This window comes from Natrix helvetica (assembly GCF_964273705.1).
Source record: "Natrix helvetica genome assembly, chromosome: 8".
Classification (NCBI taxonomy): domain Eukaryota; kingdom Metazoa; phylum Chordata; class Lepidosauria; order Squamata; family Natricidae; genus Natrix; species Natrix helvetica.
In genome coordinates this window covers 26,249,670-26,269,788 of record NC_138559.1, presented here as the reverse complement: position 1 = coordinate 26,269,788, position 20,119 = coordinate 26,249,670, and the positions used below count along the sequence as shown (strand labels likewise).

At 49.7% G+C, this 20,119-nt stretch overlaps 3 protein-coding genes across 5 annotated transcripts; 1 reads left to right on the top strand and 2 right to left on the bottom strand.

The window, feature by feature from the left end:
- Positions 1 to 2,885: 2,885 nt before the first annotated feature.
- On the bottom strand, positions 2,886 to 7,294 carry HSPB2 (heat shock protein family B (small) member 2). The gene is made up of 2 exons (XM_081961472.1): positions 7,134 to 7,294; positions 2,886 to 4,126 (listed from the first exon to the last, which is right to left on the bottom strand). The coding sequence occupies exons 1-2, from the start codon at positions 7,228 to 7,230 to the stop codon at positions 3,684 to 3,686; spliced, it is 540 nt and encodes a 179-aa protein (XP_081817598.1). The 5' UTR covers positions 7,231 to 7,294; the 3' UTR covers positions 2,886 to 3,683.
- A 3,551-nt stretch (positions 7,295 to 10,845) lies between these two features.
- On the top strand, positions 10,846 to 14,625 carry CRYAB (crystallin alpha B; the record flags this gene model as incomplete). 2 transcript variants are annotated; one of them, XM_081960857.1, is made up of 3 exons in its annotated part: positions 10,846 to 11,263; positions 13,252 to 13,326; positions 14,422 to 14,625. In XM_081960857.1, the coding sequence occupies exons 1-3, from the start codon at positions 11,066 to 11,068 to the stop codon at positions 14,623 to 14,625; spliced, it is 477 nt and encodes a 158-aa protein (XP_081816983.1). In that variant the 5' UTR covers positions 10,846 to 11,065. The 2 variants fall into 2 exon arrangements, with proteins under 2 accessions (XP_081816983.1, XP_081816982.1); XM_081960856.1 differs by having other exon boundaries at positions 13,252 to 13,374.
- Positions 14,626 to 15,047: 422 nt separating this feature from the next.
- CFAP68 (cilia and flagella associated protein 68) lies at positions 15,048 to 20,097 on the bottom strand. 2 transcript variants are annotated; one of them, XM_081960858.1, is made up of 4 exons: positions 19,962 to 20,097; positions 17,089 to 17,316; positions 16,658 to 16,724; positions 15,048 to 15,232 (listed from the first exon to the last, which is right to left on the bottom strand). In XM_081960858.1, the coding sequence occupies exons 2-4, from the start codon at positions 17,311 to 17,313 to the stop codon at positions 15,054 to 15,056; spliced, it is 471 nt and encodes a 156-aa protein (XP_081816984.1). In that variant the 5' UTR covers positions 17,314 to 17,316; positions 19,962 to 20,097; the 3' UTR covers positions 15,048 to 15,053. The 2 variants fall into 2 exon arrangements, with proteins under 2 accessions (XP_081816984.1, XP_081816985.1); XM_081960859.1 differs by lacking the exon at positions 19,962 to 20,097 and adding an exon at positions 17,939 to 18,440 and having other exon boundaries at positions 17,089 to 17,346.
- Between the last annotated feature and the right edge of the window lie 22 nt (positions 20,098 to 20,119).

The following is a 20,119-nucleotide window of genomic DNA, read 5'->3' as shown; positions in this document are numbered from 1 at the left end:
AAGGAAGGAAGGAAAAGAGGGAGGATAAGGAAGGAAAATAGAGAAGGAAGGAAGGTAGGAGGAGAGGGGAGGAGGGAAGAAAGGAAGGAAGGAAAGAAAGGGAAAAAAAGGGAGGGGAAGGAAAGTGGAGAAGGAAGGAAGAGGAAGGGGCCGCCTCCAGGGGTGAAATTCAGCCAGTTCTGACAGGTTCTGGAGAACCGGTAGCAGAAATTTTGAGTAGTTCGGAGAACTGGCAAATGCCACCTATGACTGGTCCCGCCCCATCTATTCTCTGCCTCCCGAGTCCCAGCTGATAGGGAGGGAATGGGGATTTTGCAGTATCCTCCTCCTGCCATGCCCACCAAGCCACGCCCACAGAACTGGTAGTAAAAAAAAATTGAATTTCACCACTGCCCTATGCCTATTTCAATGGGCAAAATTTGATTTCCAAAGCTTTTCTAAGTGGGGAAGGGGATCAGAGGTTTTCTTTGGGGGGGCGGGTGTATACGCTTGGCTTTTCACCAGCAGCAGATCTTCCTGGTGACTTCATTCCAGATGCCTGGAGATCCACTCTTACGTGTTTTCCCCTCACCCAGAAAAACAGGATATCCAGCAGGAAAGGCTGCGTTTTGCAGGGGGTGAGGGCAGCCCGTCCTGTTGGACTGCGGCTCTGTACAATACGTGCAGCTGTTAAATGGGGAGGGGGGCAGCCCTTCCGAGAACAGCAGCAACAGGTGGTCCCTTCCTCTAGAGACACCCCCCCCCAACCCAAACTTTGACAGCCTGGAAAGGAAGCCTGGATGCCAGGCGCTTAGCCTGTCCATCACCTCTTATCATTTGGCAGGAGGTGGAGAGGTGGAAGGAGAGTGACGGACACCTGTCGGTGGTTTTTTGAATGACAACCCCTTTGCTAGCAGAAGGGGGCAGCGGCCAAGTGGATGAAACCTCAGAGGAGATGTCCAAAAATGCTTATTTCCCCACCCTCCCACCCTCTGGAACAGGGGTCTCCAACCTTGCCAACGTTAAGCCAGGAAAACTTGAACTCCCAGAATTCCTCGGCCACCTTTGCTTAATAAATGTGTCATAAACTCACAACACTTGCTAACTAATTTAACTTACTAACTGTTGTGGCCTGCCAGCGGCCAGCAGATTTGGGCAGCAGATTCAGACAAGGGGAAGGCTCTGATGAGGACTCTGTGATGGAGGCAGAGATGGGAACAAGGCCCTCTGACAGTTATCAGCTGCCTTCAGAGTCAGACATCAGTGGGGCAGAAGAACAGCTGCAGCCTGTTCCCAGTGTGCACATGCGCAGAGTTGCCAGACGAAGGGAAGAGCTAAAGAACCGGGGACGACTTGGGAGTATGGCCACAGGTGGACGATGAATGGCCCCTCCCAGAGGAAATAAAAGAGGAGCAAAAGGGGAGTGGAGTTTGCAGGAGACCATTAGTTCGCTTCATTGGTTGGTGACTCTCCAAGACTCCTGGCCAAGTTTTGCAGATCTTGGCCTGGTTTCTCTCCAAGCCAGATAAGGTCTGTGACTGTAAATCCTCCCTCTTTGCTGGATGTGAAGGAGCAGAATTCACAGCAAATTAAGAAAAGGGGTTTTTGTCGGGACAAGGAATCTGCTCCATGCTCTCGGGAAGCCTGGGTGAGAATACTAAGTAACTAACTAAACTAGCAAATTTCTCAGCAAGATAAATTTTAGGTTCAATCATGGTTGCAAGTGCCAACAGGACTCCCTGTACTGTGATTTTTGTATGGCTGGAGCCAGACAGGAAAATGGAGGGGGGGAAACACATTTTGCAAGGCTGCTCGTCTCCGTTCTCCCCTCTGGGTTGGTGTCCCTGGTGTCTCTTTTCAGCTTGAGTGCAGAAAGACAAAAGCTTTCTCAACAACCCTGCTTCCTTGCCACCAAGCCAGTCTTGGCTGCCTGCTCACATTCCCTTTTCATAACACGTCTGTGGGCACAAAGAGCCCCCGACGTAAGAGTGCCCTCGGGTGCCATTGTTTTTTGTGTGCTTTCCTGATCAAATCCAACCAGTGTGGGCATCCAAAGGTAAGTAAGCCCGTCGTTTTGGTAGGGGTGTGTGTGCGCGTGGATGCATGGGGTCCACGTGAGAGATGAGAGGTCAGCCAGCATTGAGCGCCAACAGGAGTGGGAGGCATCAAATGCTAAGCTGTGCAGGGGTGGGTGGGTGCCGGCATGGCTGCCACTTTGGTGCGCCCTTCGCTTGCGCGCACGCCAGAAATTTGCAAATAAAAAGGTCTGCATATGCTCAAAACCTTAAAAAATGAAATATATATATGTGTGTGTGTGTGTGTGTGTGTGTGTGTTGTATTTGTACTGATAAATAAATAAAGGGAGACGCCAGAAAGATTTGGGACCTCGGGAAAGCAAAATGCAATTTATGGCGAATAGATTAACCCGTGGCGCAAATGTTTTAGTGCTGTCCCCAATGAACCATGGTTTGAAATGGTTTAGAAATGTTTAAATCAGGGCTTGTGACAAGGGCTTGGGCATAATACTTTCTTAAAACTTCTGTATGAACTCAGAAACTCTTCAATTGAAGCAGGGAACTGCAAACTGGCTAGCCAAATTTTAGCCTAGTGGACCGCACAAATCTAATCTGAAACTCTTATGATTCACTAGATTGGCTAAACGTAATCAGTGATGAGTAATGTAAATATTATGCAGCTTATCAAACTTCATTGTTAACAGAGATGGGGAAATAATTGTTTTTTTGTCAGTATGATGGGAAAAATTTATTGGATTAGCTAAGTAATCTAGAGTTAGGTGAACGTGAAGTTTTTTCATTGTGGTGAACTATTTGCATTTATTTACTTACTTACCTTCCTCTCCCAAGTTATGATTCATCAATAGTTCTGAAAACAGGCTCTGTGCTTAATTGTTTTTTTTTTAATTTTAAAATCTCATTTAAGCATCAACAGATGAGTAAAAGCAGCCAAGAACAAAAGAAAGGGCAGTAAATAAAACTTTACGGAATTCCGAAATTAAAAAGGGCCGATCTTTTGAAAATGGCAGGAATTATGATAAATTGTCAATCTAAGCCCATCTCAACAGGGAAGTCAATTAATTCTTTGGTAAAGAAAGTAAGGCTTAATCATTTGAGACTGTCTTAATGCCAGTAACGTTGTGAGCCCTACTTTCTCCAATCTACTGGGTCTTCCAAATGTTTTGGACCACAACTCCCATCAGCCTAGCCCATTGGCAGGAAAAGGGTAGGAATTTTGGGAGCCCTTCAAAATGCAAAACGAAAAGGATGGTTTACGGTTTACCCATAACACAGGTTTCAAATTGGTGCAGCGGCCTTTACTGCCTTCCATCATAATCCTGGGAATTATATTTTGATGAAAGAAGGGTTAGAGAAGAGATCTGAAAAGATCAGCTATAGCTAAGAAGACCTTGTGAGAGAAGCTTCTTGGAATGAAAACCCTAGATCTGGGGTGTCCAAATTTTAAGACTTGTGGACTTCAACTCCCAGAATTCTGGCTGGGGAATTCTGAGAGTTGAAGTCCACAAGTCTTAAAGTTCCCAGGTTTGGACACCCCTGCCCTAGTTATTTGGGGAGGAGGAGGAGAGGCCAAGGAGACCAACAAGATATGGCCTTTTGGTGTCCATGAAAGACCACTTCCAGACTCACCTACTCAAAATGACCAAAATTAGGTCATCTCAGAAGGACGTTTTAGGGATCTGAGGTATCTCCTGAACTTCCTTCTTTCCTTTCAGGTTGTCCTTGGTAGGTGACTTCCACCTCGTTGACTTTGGCCTTCAGTTCCTTCCCCGTCCGCCGGACCTCAACGCTCAGGATGCCATCGTGGGTCACGGTGGCTTTGACCGACAGAGGATCGACATCCAAAGGGAGGATGTAGGTCCGGGTGAATTCACGGGAGATGAACCCATGGCGGTCGATCTTCTGAGGATGCTGGGCCGTCACCTCCAGGAGGTTGTCCACGGTGCGGACAGCGATTTCATCAGGGGTGAACTGGCAGACGTCAAGAAAAACCTGGAATTTGTGTTCATTGAGGGCGACTTCTGAAATCCCTCGTTCCAGCTGTTTGTTAATCCGGGGCCTGATATAGTAACCGTGGTACAAGGTTGGAGCCAGGATATCTCCAGGGGAAAGGCCTGGAAGAAACAAGGATAGTGGCTCGACATAGATGATGGTTCATAAGAGGTCCTTGCAGCTCTCTGAGCTCGGTTGTGTCCTTGCAGACATTTCATGACCCAGCTAGGGAACATCATCAGTACGCTGCCTATGATGTTTGGGTTGTGAAACATCTGCAAGAAAACAACCAAGCTCGGAGACCACCAAGGACCCCTCATTTCAGCCCTGAAATATTCTACAAATATTCTCTTGTATGGATTATGGTTTATTATGTTATGGCTGAAAAAGCAATGGGGGGGGGATGAGAGAGAAAGCGATTTTGAGCAGGAGGAGGAATCTGTGAGAAAAAGCAACGGGTTTTAATTTCTGCAGATTAGAAGCAGCCGTATGAAATTCTACGAAAGCAGTATGGAAGAAAAAGGGGTCAACATTTTCTAAAGCATCTGAAGGCAGAACAAGAAACAATGGTTGGAAACTAATCAAAGAGAGAAGCAACATGGAATTAAGGAGAAACATCCCAACAGTGAGGACAGTTAACCAGTGGAACAGAAGTGCCCTTCAGACATTATGGCTGCTCCATCACTGGAGGCTTTTAAGAAGAGACTGGACAGACTTGGTTTTTAAAACCCACAAAGCCCCTTTGCTCTGAAGGTTGGAAGGGACTCCGTGGCATTTCCACCCGCTGAAAAGCCATTGTCCACTAGCTTCAAAAGGGCTGCTGGACAAGGAGATGGACTCTTCCTTGGAGGAGGAATTATAGCTCCGTTGACGAGCATGGTCCCTTCCTGGCCTGTCCCTCTCCAGATGCAGTGTGTTGTGGCCCACCAGAGACCAGTGCAGCTGGCAGCAGATTCGGACAGTGGGGAGGTTGGGGAGGAAGATGGCCCAGTCCTGGAGTCTGGGGAAGGCTCTGATGAGGGCTCTGTGTCGGAGGCAGAGAGGGGGCCAGGGCCGTCTGACAGTTATCAGCTGCCTTCGGAGTCGGAGATCAGTGGGGCAGAAGAACAGCTGGAGCCTGTTCCCAGTGTGCGCATGTGCAGAGCTGCCAGAAGAAGGGAACAGCTAAGATACAAGGGCCGACTTGGGAGTAAAGCCACAGGTGGACGGTGAATGGCCCCTCCCAGAGGGAATGAAGAGGAGAAAAGGGGGAGGGGAGTTTGCAGGAGACAATCTGTTCCATTCATTAGGGTAAAGATCTGTTCCTGACTTCTTGCCATGTAATTGCTGCTACAGAGTGGCGTTTGGAAGATATCGGCCTGGCAGCTCTCCAAGCCTGATCAAGGTCTGGAGTTGTGAAATCTCTTGAAGGACAGCTGGATGGGATTTTGCTGCAGAGGAATTCCCTTTAAAACGAAATAAAAGGGGTTTTATGGGGGACGAGGAGTCGGCTTCGTGCTTTTGGGAAGCCTGAGTCAGAACACAGCTGGGCAGAGCCAAGGAAGGTCCCCCACCTGGTGCCAAAAAAGACCCCCACTGCCAATAAAGCCCCCTACCAATGGCTTTGATTTGGGGGTCTCCAAGGAGAGGGCAGCACCATCTCCCTCCCACCCTGCAGAGCCCCAATTTCTTTGGCCTCCCCACTCCTGCCAGTTCTTCTTCCCCAAGTGGGCTCCATCCCAGTTACTTCGGGAGGCCTTGGCATGATTAGCTGGGCCACAAAGCAACCCCCCCTCCCCCTGCTTGTGCAAGACAGTTGTTCCACCGGTTCCCGCCAAGAGCTCCACCCCCTGCAGGCTGCGATGGCTGCCTCTGCATTCCTTCCAGGGGCGTTTTGGCTTTGCATGCCAGCTGGGCTTTTCAGCGCTTAAGTGGGCTTCCCAAAGACTCCGGCCAGCAGCAGTGTTTCTCCCCCCCCCCAAAAGCTCCATCTTCGTGCCAGCCGACTGCATTCCACCGGCTGTACTTGTGGCAGGGGAGGGGAGGGACGGGCAGAATCATCTCCTTGTCTGCAGGCAGATGGAGATTATTATTAGCTCCTCACCAGGGAGAAGTCCAAACCCTTTGCAGCTGTATCTTCATCACTCTCCTGCTTTCAGGAATACTTTTATTTTCCTTTGTTCCTCTTTTCTATCTTTTTTAAAAAAAACTATATCGTGAGCTGCCTGGAGTTGTTTGGAGTCGGGTGGCAACTAAATCGAGTAATTAAAAGCAATCTTCTCTATAATTAAAGAATGTTGCCCCGAGCATCCAAATTAAACACAGAAAGGGAGGGTGGCAAGTGATTTCCCAGACCTTAGGAATTCGACTGAGAAGCAGAAGCAGCGAGTTCCCTCCTTCCTGTAGAAGCGGGAGAGAAATGGCCAGCCGTTGGGAAGATTTTCATTTGGGCCTCTCTGCCTTGAGCAGGGGGCTGGGCTCGAATTGATGGCCTCGAGGGAACTCTTCCAACTTTCAAGATTCAAGGCAAAGCCAAGCTTTTCCTTGGGAAAACTCTTTTGTCTTTGCGAAGCTTTGGGGTAGGAGAGGCAGGGAGGATAAGTTTCTCTATCCGATGAGCCTATGAAACACAACCAGCAACATGGTTTTAAAAAACAACCTACAAACTTTACAGCAGAGAAGGAAGTCCTAGGCGTGCCCGAATCACTGACCACCTTACGAGGCTGGGATCTCCAAAATGTGTCCACTGCCCCCAAAATATTGTCCCTCTCCACTCCCCACCCAGCATTGACGGTGGATAGGATGCTGAGCAGGGATTATTCCAAGAAAATTAACCGAAACTGATGCGGAATTTCCTCCTTTCCAAACACAGGACCTCCATACCGGTGGTCGCTGGTCCAGATATCATCTCGTTCTTTCCATCTACACAGCCACACAATCAAGGCCTGGGAAAGATCAGGCTCCAGCCATACAAGGCTCATGATGCACTTTTTAGCACACTGGAACGGGGTGGGGTGGGGTGGGGGTGGAAATGCACCCCAGGTTAACTATTCCGGGAGGGTCTTTCCATCCCAGAGTTGGAAACATCTGAAACCTGCAAGCTGGAAGGATGGGGTGGGGGTGGGGGGGAGGAGTCCCTGCCCGCCTTACCTTCTCCAAAATTCTGGTCGTAAATCTTGCTGGGGTTGGCAAACTCGCATTCTGGGCTCATGGGGTAGGCGTGGGGCAGGCTGTGCTGCTGTGCCATGATGAGGAAGCTGTCTTGATATGCCCGCTCTCTCCAACGCCTTCCTTGGGAAGGTTGCAGCCGGCCGGACGGCTGGCTTGGACACTTGGATTAAGCAAATTCCACTGGGGGGGGGGAGGGGAGGAAGCGATAAAAGATGGACCGAAATAGACAGGCAGGTCCTCCTGTGCTGAGCCCCCAGGGAGGGCCAGATGCTCGTGGCTCTACAACCCCCCCCCCCAAGGAGAACATCTACTGGCTACTAGAAAGGGATGGCAGATGCCCCTGACGTTGTGGGTCGGGGGGCTACTAGTCTCTTCGACCAGCAAGGTCTTGGGGGGAAACGGGGAGGATCTCATGTGACTCCTAGAATTCGAATCGGACAGCAGCTGAATTCAGATGCTGCCCGGCTGGTGACATTACGGCTGCTGCTGCTGAAACTGTCCAGGTTAAGGGGTTTCTCACCACACGGAAGTGTGCAAATTCCTGGGTACTTTCACGCCCAAATTGAAGCGAGAGGCAGACAATCGTGCACAGGCTGGGCTGCTTCCTTCCTTGGCGTCTTGCAATCCGTTTATCCAATGGTTGCAAGGCTTCCTGAATGCGCTGGACCTGACCTCCAGGATGTGTGCAACGGTGGGCTTCCCATGTGCCTCATGCACAACCATCTGTAGCCCTGTGGAGAGACTGGTTTGGTCATCGCCGGACGCCGTGGCTCGCTTCGCCACAATTGGTGTTGGATACACCAGGGAACTGTTGTGGTCTGCTCGTGGCCTGCAGAGCTGGCAGCATATTCGGACAGTGAGGAGGTTGGCGAGGAACATGGGCCAGTTCTGGAGTCTGGGGAAGGCTCTGATGAGGGCTCTGTGTCGGAGGCAGAGAGGGGGCCAGGGCCGTCTGACAGTTATCAGCTGCCTTCAGAGTCAGACATCAGTGAGGCAGAAGAACAGCTGGAGCCTGTTCCCAGTGTGCGCATGCACAGAGTTGCCAGATGAAGGGAACAGCTAAAGAACAGGGGTCGACTTGGGAGGAAGGCCACAAGTGGACGATGAATGGCCCCTCACAGAGGGAATAAAAGAGGAGCGAAAGGGGAGTGTAGTTTGCAGGAGACAATTAGTTCACTTCATTGGTTTGTGACTCTCCGAGGCTCCTTGCCAAGTTTTGCAGAGATCGGCCTGGCAGCTCTCCAAGCCAGAGAAGGTCTGTGACTGTAAATCCTCCCTCGAAAGACTTTGCTGGATGTGAATGAGCAGAATTCACGGTCAATTCATAAAAGGGTTTTTTGGCAGGACCAGGAGTTTGCTTCAGGCTCTCAGGAAACCTCAGTCAGAACATGCATCTTATATTTGCATCGGTAGATCAGGCTGCAAACCTTCCCTGCTCCCATCGACTGACAGCTAGCGACTGCATCTGGAAACGTTATTACATGTCTAGGAATAATCTTAGGGGTTTATTGTCACAACATTTTCCAACAATGCACTATACTTTTCCTTATTTCCAAGGGCTCCTGAAAAGTAAATTAGGAACTGCATAAAGTTTTGGAAGCTTCTTGTTTTTCCTTTCCAAATGTTCACAGTCAAAATCTAACCCAACTTGTTGTGCTTAAACTCCACCCTTTCAGAGAGTCACAACAACATGTGTTTATTGACCTCATGGTTGCATATAAATAGGCCTGTTTATTGCTGAATGCAGGCTTACTCAGAGGTTCCTTAATGGACACTTGTTGAGTGAAAGCACACCGGGACGGGACTTGACTCGGGAACAGGTCGTATTTCCAAGTAACCATAGACAGGTTCTCTACTCAGATGCCCATAGCTTTCTTCATGATCCCAGGATCTGATTTACCAATTCCTCAGGAAGCTGCAGAGTGGAAGCCATTGTTCTGGGTTTCAGGTGTGCGTCCTTCAGCATCCAAGAAAGAAGACCCCCAATTCCATTTAATTAGAGAAAAGGTACTTTTACTGGACATGAAATGAAAATAGCAAAAGTGAAGGAAGATCTGAAGCAAAAAAGCACAAACTGCTACATATCAAAAGATTACCCAAATCCCTCCCCCCAGATACCCCGACCCAATGTCCAATCTCCAACCCCCCCAAGGGTGTCCTGTGGGGCACATCTTCAGGTGGCCTCATTCAGCTAGTAAGCAAACACAGTTGGCCTTGACCAAACCCAAACACCAGCCATCAGCATGCGCAGAAGATGGTGAGAACAAAACTCCCTTTTCCGAGATGTCTCCACCAACATGTTTCCCCTCCCAAATACCATGAGCCCCCACCCTCCCCATTACTATGGCAGCCGATAGCAGGCATGCGAGTATAGAGGGGTCCCCCAGCATCTGGTGACAAACTTTCTTTAACCCACCCTCTTCTGACCATCTGGAAATTGTGTCCAGGTGCCTTTGCGATGGGACTTTAGACTCAGCAAAAGGACAACTCCAGGCCTGACGAGGAGAAACTCTCAGCTCTCGGGGTAAAGGCATGGCAGCGCTTCCACCCTCACATAATTGGGGGTGAAGAAAGAGGAAACGAAGGAGAGAGACGGGGGAAACTGGTCCAGCCACATTCATGGCATGCTCAGCTGGAGGTGCTGCAGTCTCCCGCCCGCCTGAGCAAAGAGGTTTAAATTTAACCCAGTGGGAAAAATGATTCAGCTCTTCTATCTCAGTCTCCTATTAAAAACATTTGGTTGAGTGGTGAGGTCAAAGAAGCAACACCCCCTCCCTCCATGGTCCCCAAGGCCGAAAGGAATGACCCAGGCTGTGCCTGAAGCCTTCTGCCTTGGGGGAAGGGAGGGAGGGAGGAAGGAAGGAAGGAAGAAGAGAGAAAATAGCAAGAGAAGAAGGGAAAAAGGAGAGGAAGGAAGGAAAGAAGGAAAGGAAGGAAAGGTTAAGAAGGAAGGAAAGGAAGGAAAATGAAGAAGGAAAAGAAGGAAAATGGAGAAGGAAGGGGGGAAAGAAGGAAGGAAGAAAAGGGAACAAAAGAAGGAAAATGGAGGAAGGAAGGAAACTGGAGAAGGAAGGAAAGAAGGAAGGAAAGAAGGAAAGGAAGGGAAAGAAGAAGGAAGGGAAAAGGAAAGAATGAAGGAAGGAAGGAAAGAAAGAAATAATTTTGGGTCCATTGAATCCAACTTCTAACTACCATCAAAAGTCTTTGCAACATTCCAAGACCAGTTGACCGCTTACCCTTTTGCCGTGACATTCACAAGAGAGATCAGATACTGGGAGTGTGACCCTCCTTGTCCTTCCTTTCCTTTCTCTTCCCCGCCTTCCCTTACGCTCCCTAACCCAACGGCCATCACCCTCAAGTGTTACGGTGGTGACCTCATCTTCCAACCCTTGGCAGGCCAAGATGACTCAACTCCCCCAGGGAGGGTGCGAGGTCCTGAGTCCCTTCCCGTGGCCGTTCAGCCCAAGAGGAGGAGGAGGAGGAGGAGGAGCAGGAGCCTGTGGTGGGCCGGATGACTGAATGCCAGCCTGATGCCAGCTTCCTTGCACTCTTTCCGAGACAAAGATAGTCAAAGGCAGGATTCGCGCCAGCGCCCAAAGGAGCAGGAATGTGGATCACGCTGGCTGAGCCTTTATTTTCTTTTCTTTTCCAGAGACGAGGGGGGGGGGGGGGAGAAGAGAAGCTGTGACCAGCTAGAATTTCACTGTGTTCTTTTCCGTCTGCCATGCAGGCACTGAGACGCCTCTGCCAGCCCCACAGCCAATGGCCGGCCGACGCAGGCAGAAAAGCAGGACTGACATCATGGGTCAGGAGGATTTAGCCAGGGCAAAGCCTGGCACCGGGCAAGCATATAAAGCCGGGACCCCTCGGCTTGCCAGGATGCACTGCCACCGGCCGCTTCCTGGGGGGAGATGGACGTCACCATCCACCACCCCTTCTTCCGCAGACGGCTCTTCCCCGGCCCCTCGCCCAGCCGCATCTTCAGCCAACATTTCGGGGAGCCCGTCATGGAATCCGAACTCTTCGCAGGCAGCTGGCCCCTGGGCTCCTTCCTGGGAAGGCCCTTCGCCTTCAGGAACGCTGGGTGGATAGACAGCGGACTCCCCGAGGTAACCCTTCCCCTCGCGCCGATGCCAGGATGCCCACAGAGGGCACCTGCTGACCGTTTTAGGGATTTATTACATTGAGGACATTTATGTTGTTGTTGTTAGAAGTCATGTCTGATCCATCGCAACCCCATGGACAATGTTCCTCCAGGCCTTCCTGTCCTCTACCATCCTCTGGAGCCCATTTAAGCTCACGCCGGCTGATTTGGTGACTCCATCCAGCCACCTCTTTCTCTGCCATCCCCTTCTTCTTCTTTTGCCCTCCATCGTTCCCAGCATGAGGCTCTTCTCCAGGGAGTCCTTCCTTCTCATTAGGTGGCCAACGTATTTGAGTTTCCTCTTCAGGATCTGGCCTTCTAAAGAGCAGTCAGGGTGGATCTCCTCTAGGACTGACCGGTTGGATGGCCTTGCAGTCCAAGGGACTCAATGCAGGAGTCTTCTTCTCCAGCACCAGAGTTCAAAGGCCTCCAGTCTTTGGCCTTCCTTATGCTCCAACGTTCACAGGCATACACATTTATATATAGCCACCCAACTCACTCATGTTGCCTCCAGAAGCTTACAAATCCCCAATAGGAAACCCAATAAACACACACACACACACACACACACAGAGACACACACAGCGACAATGATCAGACCAGCCACTCGATGGGCTCCGTATCATCCCCAGCTCCCTTCACTTTCTGGCAAAACCACACCTGCAGGAAAGAGTGCCAAAGTGGAGCCCAAGTTATCTCTGCAAGGATGATGATGTTCCCCTGGGGAAGGAGCCACCATGGAGAAGGCCCTTCTTCTTGGTCCCACCACCCTTAAGAAAGGGGACCTGTGACATCTCTTGCCTCCCCTGTTCTGATGGGTCAGTGGACGTAAGTGGGAAGAGAACGTCCTTCGGCTTGTCTGGCCCCAAGGTTGTGACCTTTGCTCCGTTCTTCCTTTCTTTGTGAGGTTTGCATGCAGCAGAGCGAGGGTGGGGGGCTCCAGGCCAGAAGCCTCTTGATTTGGGGGTTTCTGATGGTTGAGCCACAATTCCCGTCATCTCAGCTGGCATGGCCAGGAGGCAGTAAGCCAGCATCTCTGCTGACAGTCCGGTTCTTCTGTTGCACCGAGGACCCACTTCTTTGTGAAATGGGCATTGTTTCTGTCTCTTCAATTCAGATGCCGACAGGGGCATCGCTCCTTTCCATGCGATCGGTGTTTAAACAGGGCTGGGTATTTTATCAACCCAAGGACAATTCACACCTTGCTTGCTCCTTGCAATCTTAGATTGGATTAACGTTTCGACTGGTTTAATTTTAGAGTTTCCTTGCGGTTTTATCGGTCGTTTAATCTTGGATTGGGAGCCGCCCAGTGTTGGTTGAAAGATGGGCAGCTACATAAATGTTTTAAATAAATAAAAGAGTAAACCAGACCTCATAAAAGTAAAGGAAACATTAAAGAGGGGGAGGATAAATTAGAAAAAAACAAGAGTCTTAAAAGAAGTGGAAAGTTGAAATGCAAATGGTCATACGAGGGGAGGAAGCATGGAAGTGAGGGATACTGTCTTCTGGGTTTGGACCAAGTATGTAAGTAACCAAAGATGCTGGGTTCACACATGATGCAAAATCACACACACAAAAAGCTGAGCTAAAGATTAAACAAACCAAATTTCTGAAGTTGTGAGAATGCATCCCCTCCTTTTGCACTGATCTCGTTAAACGTATTTGTGAAACCAGCCCAACGAGAGAACAGAGAGGGAGAGATGCACCGCAACTTCCACAAGATGGCAAATTTTGTCTATTTTTGCAAGGGGTACAAAACCCCATTTCTTTTTATTTGGGGCCTCCTTGTCTTCCGGTACTGTTCTTATTTTTTTGTCATAACTTGGGGGCGGGGGGAGGTGTCAAACTTTGCAATGAGGTGCCCAACATGCCAAAGTGTTCTGTGTCTAGAATTTCCCAACTTCTGATAAATGCGAAATCTTATTACCTAACCCAAACTTCTTTTGTCCTCAGATGCACTTGGACAACGCTAAGTTTTCCGTCAACCTGGACGTGAAGCATTTCTCACCGGAGGAGCTGAAGGTCAAGGTTTGGGGGGACGTGATTGAAGTCCAGGGGAAGCATGAGGAGCGCCAGGTTGGTCTGTTCGGGGGACGAGCCTGCTCGGCAAGGCAACAGGAGGGGAACTGGATTACATTTATATGTCGCCCGTCTCGCTCTCCAAAGAGACTCTGGAGAGGCCACACGGCCAACATAGCTGCACCTGGCGAGCCCTACAGCAGGGCATGTTTCATTTAACATCAGGGGCAGCAGAGATGAGGTTAATCGCGAGATTGCCCATGTTCTTTCGGGGTGGCTTGTCCAGTTCTCAGGGAGAGGATCGTTCTTAACCCAGCACCGAAATTGGAAAGCTGAACACAAGAGCTTTTCCACCGTAAGATGCGGCTTATTTTATCTATTTACTAGCCGATAACCAGGCGTTGCCCGGGTATTTATTTATAGGGGGGAAATGTCTGGACCAAACGTAATTTCTAATGTTGGATTTTCCCCCTTGTGGAGTACTGTGAATCCGTTACCATGGCAACTGCACAGTAGAAGCCATTTTAAGGCACAACAGGCTGTATCTTAACAGAGCACACACACCGGGGGGCTTTAGGGGTGTCTTACCCCCACAGTATTTGTTTCCAGAGAGTAAGTCATCTAGTGTACCAAGTTTGGTTGAAATTGCTCCAGGCGTTCCAGAGTTATCCTGGAACAAACATACACACAGCTGTTTTTAATATAGATAGATTCAGGATTCATTCATTCACCATTCATTAGATTTATATCCTGTCTTTATTACTGTATAAGTAATTCAAAGGAACGAACATACTTACTACTCCTTCTTCCTCCAACTTTTCCCCGTAACAACCATCCTGTGAGGTGGATTGGGCTGAGAGGGGGACTGGCCAAAAAGCCACTCAGCTGGCTTTCATGCCTAACGCGGGACTAGAACTCGCCATCTCCCAGTGATGGGCACAAAGTCACCTAGCTGATTTTCCTCTCCTTTCATGCCTTATGCAGAACTAGAACTCCCCGTCCCCTGGTTTCTAGACCACCACTTTCACCACTGGACCAAACAGGCTCCTGCAGGCCGATTCCCAAACTAACCGTGCAATGCCTTTTCTGCCTCTCCCCACGAAGGACGAACATGGCTTCATCGCCCGTGAGTTCAACAGGAAGTACAGAATCCCAGCCGATGTGGACCCCCTGACCATCACCTCCTCCCTCTCCTCGGATGGCGTCCTGACAGTGAACGGACCAAGGAAACTCAAGGAAGTCCCGGAGCGCAGCATCCCCGTCACGCGGGAAGAAACATCGGCTCTCCTCCAAGGACCAAGGAAATAAAGAGACCCTCGGAGACCCCAACCCCCTTTTTTACATACCAAAGAAAGCCTCTTTCTAGGACAGAAATGGCAAAGCGAATCTTCTTCTTTATTTCTCTGTGCAAAGATAGGCACACGAGTTTTTTTAGTAACAAATAAAATGGGGGGGCAGTTTCTCCCCTCAATCTTCACGGCCAGCTGCAATCTTAGCTAAGGCTCGGAGGTCCTGAGTGGGAGGGTTGAATCCAGCTGTGGAGTTGCGAAGAGAGCCAACCACAAAACTAGGAAGGAACCAGAACGGAAACGCGAACGTGTCGGGAGTCTCCTGGCAGGCATTTCTTTATTTTAGGAACGGCGGCTCAAGCAACCGTGCTTCTTCTGATCTTGGTGGTGGGGCAAGGAGACCCTCCGGCAGAGATTTCCAGCCCCAGGGGATCCTGGAGCAGCGGCCTACTGCTTGGGTGGCGTCTCCGCTGCTTCCTTGGGCTTCGCTTCGGCCAAGGAGCAAGCTGCCCTGCCATGCGGGGGCTCGTAATCGATCATGTAGCACGACCGGGCGGTGGGCTTGATCGGAGGCGGCTCCAGCTCGGGCTGGTGTCCGGGGAACCAGTGGGGCCCTCGCGTTACCCCTAAGAGCACAGACAGGATGGGGAAAGGCAAAAGGAAAGGAAAGCATGGCTGTGCGTGTGTGTAACAACACTTAACCCACACACTGGGCTCCCTTGGCAAGAGCCCGAGGCAGTCCTGGCCTACTCCTAACCAAAGGGGACACAGACACACCCAACTAATCCCGCTAACGAAAGGGGTGGAGGCCAATAAGATGCCCTGCTTTGCAGGAATTCCAACACAGGTTGTCCTCGATGTACGACCGCAGCTGAGCCCAAAACTACTGTTGGTAAGCGAGACAGAGGTTAAGTGGGTTTGGCTCCGTTTTGGCACTTTCCTGGCCACCTCCGTTAAGTGAATCACGGCAGCTGTTAAATCGGTCACGCGGTTGTTAAGCGAACCTGGCTTCCCGTTGAATTTGCTTGTCAGACGGGCGTCCCTTGACCCCAGGACACGGCAGCCGTCACAAATACCAATCAGTTGCCAAGTGAGTATACATTTTGACCACGTGACTATGGGGAAGCTGCAACAGTTGTTAAGTGTAAAAAATCGGTCATAAGTCCCTTTTTTTCCAGTGCTGTCGTACCTTCAGACGGTCACTAAATGAACGGTTGTAAGTCAAGGACTACCTGTAGTCGGCTGCCTACTTTTCTATCTTCCTGGCTTTGGACCCTTATGCCAGCCCAAGGATTTGGGTTCCTAAGAGGGTTTAACTGGAATCCCCCAACCCAAAACAGTTGCTGGGAAGAGGGAGGAGCAATGGCTCCCTTGCACACCTGGGTGTGTTTCACTGATTGTACTGGGTGCGCCTGAGATTCTCCCCCCCCCCCCCAAGTAGGGGTGACATTCAGCAGGTTCTGACAAGTTCTGGAGAACCGGTAGCGGAAATTTTGAGTGTTTTGGAGAACTGGCAAATGCCTCCTCTGGCTGGCCCCAGAGTGGGGAGGGAATGGGGATTTTGCAGTATCCTTCCCCTGCCACGCCCACCAAGCCACACCCACAGAACCGGTAGTAAAAAAATTGAATTTCACCATTGCCCCCAAGTCTTTGCTTGGGATATTGACTGACTCTGATCTGAGACCCTTTGGGAACGCTTAGCTCACATGCTACCGACGCTTGTATCTGTCTTATTTTGACTCTTCTGCTACCCCGTTTCCCTGAAAATAAGCCCTCCCCTGAAAATCTTGCAACGCAGCAGCAGCCAAGGGGTGACCACACTCGCCGCCTCCTGCACCTCAAAAATAACAAGACCTCCCCGAAAATAAGGCCAATTGCTTATTTTCGGGGAAACCCAGTAGGAATATATATATTGGTTTCCCTGAAAATAAGGGTCTTATTTTATATTTCATTTTACACACACACACACACACACACACACACACATATAGACAGACAGCCTTGCTCTCCCAGCTGTGTTTTCTACCTGTGTGTTAGTTTTGTACACCTACTTCTGAATCTGCAAGGCTTTTCCTTGGAATAGTCTGTTGCGTACGTGGACTCAAAATAGTGAGTGTACTGCAAGGCAAAATGCAGGGTCAGTTGTGCAAGCTTCATTCCAAAGCCCCCGTCCTTCACTCAAGCAAGCCTAGCCTTCGAGCAGAGGGGGCTTTCTCCCCAAAGCAAACCGTGACTCACAGAACAACAGCAGGAAACAAGGAGTGTGATGTGATCCCCTCCTCCCCTCCCCAAATTCCCCTCCCTTCTAGCACTGATGGTGTTCCCTAGCTGGGTCATGAAACGTCTGCAAGGAAACAACCAAACTCAGAGAGCACCGAGGACCCCCTAAAGAGCTATAAAAAGCCCCCAAAGCCTTGATCATTAGCCACGTCCCTTTGCGTGGCCACCTCGCGAGCAGAGTCCCGTCCCAAGACAGCCTGACCTGGGAAGGGAGAGGTTTGAGCTGCCTCCTTTTCTGGATGTCGTAGCGCTCCTCATTCCAGTTCCCCAGGAGGGTCGGGCTGCTGTACATGTCCTCGTTGGTGGTGCACCGCCAGCCATACTGGAAGAACTTGGACGTGCTGTTCCAGTCTGTCCACACTTCCCCGTGGCCGTCTGCGTGGAGCAAGCAGCCGTGAAGAGGGTTAAAGAAGCACGATAGGGACATGTCCTGAAGGGAGACAGGAAAACAGGCCAAGGGCTGCACAGAAAATCAAAGAAGCCCTCACAAGCGGTCCTTGACTTACAGGCATTCGTTTAACAGCCACTCAAAGTTACAACAAGGGCCCCCCGCAAAGTGATCGTTTTTCATTTAGTCAGAAATTCTATGTACTGTTTTAATGCCAGTCCCCATATTGCTTAAATTATTAACCCGGTTGTTAACTGAGTCTGGCTTCCCCATCGACTTCGCTCGTCAGGAGGTCCCAAAAGCGGATTGCGTGACCCCACGACACTGCGACCATCGTAAGTATGAACCCGCTGCCCAAGCACCTGAATTTTGATCACGTGATCGTGGCGAATGCTGCAAAGGACGTAAGTTTGAGAAATGGTCATAAGCCACATTTTTCAGTGCCGCTGGAACTTGAAATGGTCACTAAACAAACTGTCGTAAGTCGAGGACTTATCTGTATATGCCCTGTTTGCAATGTCAGGTCCTTTGGGGGTCATTTTAATCCAGAGTAGCAAATTGATGGCCAAGAGAATAATCAAAAGGGGGAAAAAAGGGAACTTTTTTTCCCAACGTTTTCAACCTGGAACGGTGAGAAATCTGGACGTTCGGCAGCCGGAAATACCTCGGAGTCCGAAGTTGTCGTGGTGATATTGGAACTACTGGTCTCGTCCAAATCCCACATTTTCTAGCTACTTTCCCCCTTTCTCAATTGGAAGATCTCAGAAAAATGGAAGACCTCAGTAACCTGGGTGCAAAAGCTATCGATGGATTTTAAAAGTGCCAAGGGTTTTGCTGTGATGGGGACCTGGGGCAAATCAGCCCCCCTAAAAAAAACCCTAATTTGCTTAGTTTGTGATGTAATCTCCTGATCATTGGGGAGGTCTGAAGTCACTGTTCTGTTGGGATGAGAGGCTTTCATCCCAAACTGCATCTTGCCAAGGGAGGTGGGCACCAAGAGCTTTGGTCCCTTTGCCCACCAGCTGGCATGACTAAGCCCGTTTCTTTTCTGCTGAGTTTTCATGTTGTTGTTTTTTAATTTATTTATTTGGTTTTTTTTGCCATGTTTGTGTAGTGCCTATCAGAGGTGGAGACCCTTTGAAAGTTGCATTTCATTTTAATGCACACCGATTAGTATACCTTTAAAGTGACAATAAAGTTATTTTAAGACTTGTTGCCTTTCTCTTGCCCATCCTCCATGAGTGAAGAGGCGTCTAAGCAGGCTCTGGCTGTTCCTGGATTAAAGTGGTCAAAGGCAGGGAGTGGGAAGAGAGAGGAGGGGGCAGAAGAGGGGCAGCAGTGGGGTCAGCCACCATCTTCCCTCTTGCTGATGGGGAGGAGGCACAAAAGTCCCACAGGGACCTCCAGACAGCCGATTTCATGCGCTCCTTTCCGTCAGAGCATGGCTCAAACTACCACAATAATTTACTCGGAATAGGATACCCTTTGATGGGTTTCTTTCATAATAGTGTACTTTTTTCTTAACGTAGGCTGGCAACTTGTTTTGATTTTGCAGACAAGGAGAGGGTCTTTGGGAACTCCCCAGGGACCCTTGGGCCGTGCTCTAAGCAGCAGCACCTTAGAAGAACCCTGTATCCCACCCTGCATTCCTCGGAAAAGGTTGGACTAAATGCTCTCTAGAGGTACCGTCCCACTGTAAAAGCCCATTCCCTCCCTTCCTGTTTTCTCCTTCCTTCTTTTCTTTTTCTTTCTCTCTCCTTCTCTTTCCCTCCCTTTCCTCATTTCCTTCCCTTCTTTCTTTCTTTTTCTTTCTTTCTCTCTCCTTCCTTCTTTCCCTCCCGTCCTTGTTTCCTTCCTTCTTTCTACTTTTCCTTCCTTCCTTCTTCCCTTCTTCCTTCCTTTTCTTTCTCTTTTTCTCCTTCCTTTTCTTTCCCTCCCTTCATTTCCTTCCTTCCTTCTCTTTCTACTTTTCCTTCCTTCTTCCCTTCTTCTTTTCTTTTCTTTCTCTCTCTCCCTCCTTCTCTTTCCCTCCCTTCCTTATTTCCTCCATTCCTTCTTTTTCCTCCCTCCCTTCTTCTTTCCTTCTTTTTCTTTCTCTCTCTTTTTCCTTATTTCTATTTTTCTCCCTCCCTTCTTTCTTCCCTTCTTTTCTTTTCTCTCAATCTCTCCTTCCTTCTCTTTTCCTCCCTCCCTTGTTCTTTCCTTCTTTTCCCTCCTTCCTTCTTTCTCCTTTACCTCCCTCCCTTCTTTCTTTATTTCCCTACCTCACTCTTTCTATCCCTTCTCTTTTCTTCCCTCCCTTCCTTATGCCTTTCTTTATTCCTTTATTTCCTTCCTTCCTCCCTTCCTTTTTGGGGGATAAAAGAAACCATGCTTTGGCCAGCTTTCAAGCATTTGCCCCTCTCTTCCTTTTTCTTTTCTTTTTAAAAGCCAGGTTTTTCTTCAACGGGTGGCCCGATTTGAGCTAAATGGGCTTTGGCTGTCCTCTCCGGCTAGGCAGGCTTACAATGTGTCCCTCCCCCCAATGGGGAAAATGAGGAAAAAAGAGAGACGATAGACTGCTCCTGAACCTGGAGGCTCCACCACCCACTAGGCTACCGTCTCAGCCCTTCCCAAGAAGTGACATGCCCGAAAAACGAGCCTAACAGCTGCAAGGAAAGAAATAATTGCCCCCCGCCCTCCCATACCTGCCCAAGACGCCCCCGCCGCCAAAAAAGCCTCGGGGAAAAAAAACCGAAAGGGGCGGGGCAGGAGCGAAGGAGTGGAGCAGTTCCTATGGCAACCGCAGAAGCCGCGCGGCAGGAAGAAGGCGGGGAGGGGGACACTCGCGCCGCTCGCGCCGGAA

Excerpts from the sequence above, each read along its gene's own strand:
- HSPB2 (XM_081961472.1), bottom strand. The coding sequence starts at position 7,230 with ATGGCACAGCAGCACAGCCTGCCCCACGCCTACCCCATGAGCCCAGAA. Across the intron at positions 4,127-7,133 it reads CGACCAGAATTTTGGAGAAG|GCCTTTCCCCTGGAGATATC; the intron begins GTAAGGCGGGCA and ends TGTTTCTTCCAG.
- CFAP68 (XM_081960859.1), bottom strand. The coding sequence starts at position 17,998 with ATGTGGGATTTGGACGAGACCAGTAGTTCCAATATCACCACGACAACT. Across the intron at positions 16,725-17,088 it reads TCAAACCTCTCCCTTCCCAG|TACACTCACTATTTTGAGTC; the intron begins GTCAGGCTGTCT and ends TTTGCCTTGCAG. Across the intron at positions 15,233-16,657 it reads AAAGCCTTGCAGATTCAGAA|GGGTAACGCGAGGGCCCCAC; the intron begins GTAGGTGTACAA and ends CTGTGCTCTTAG.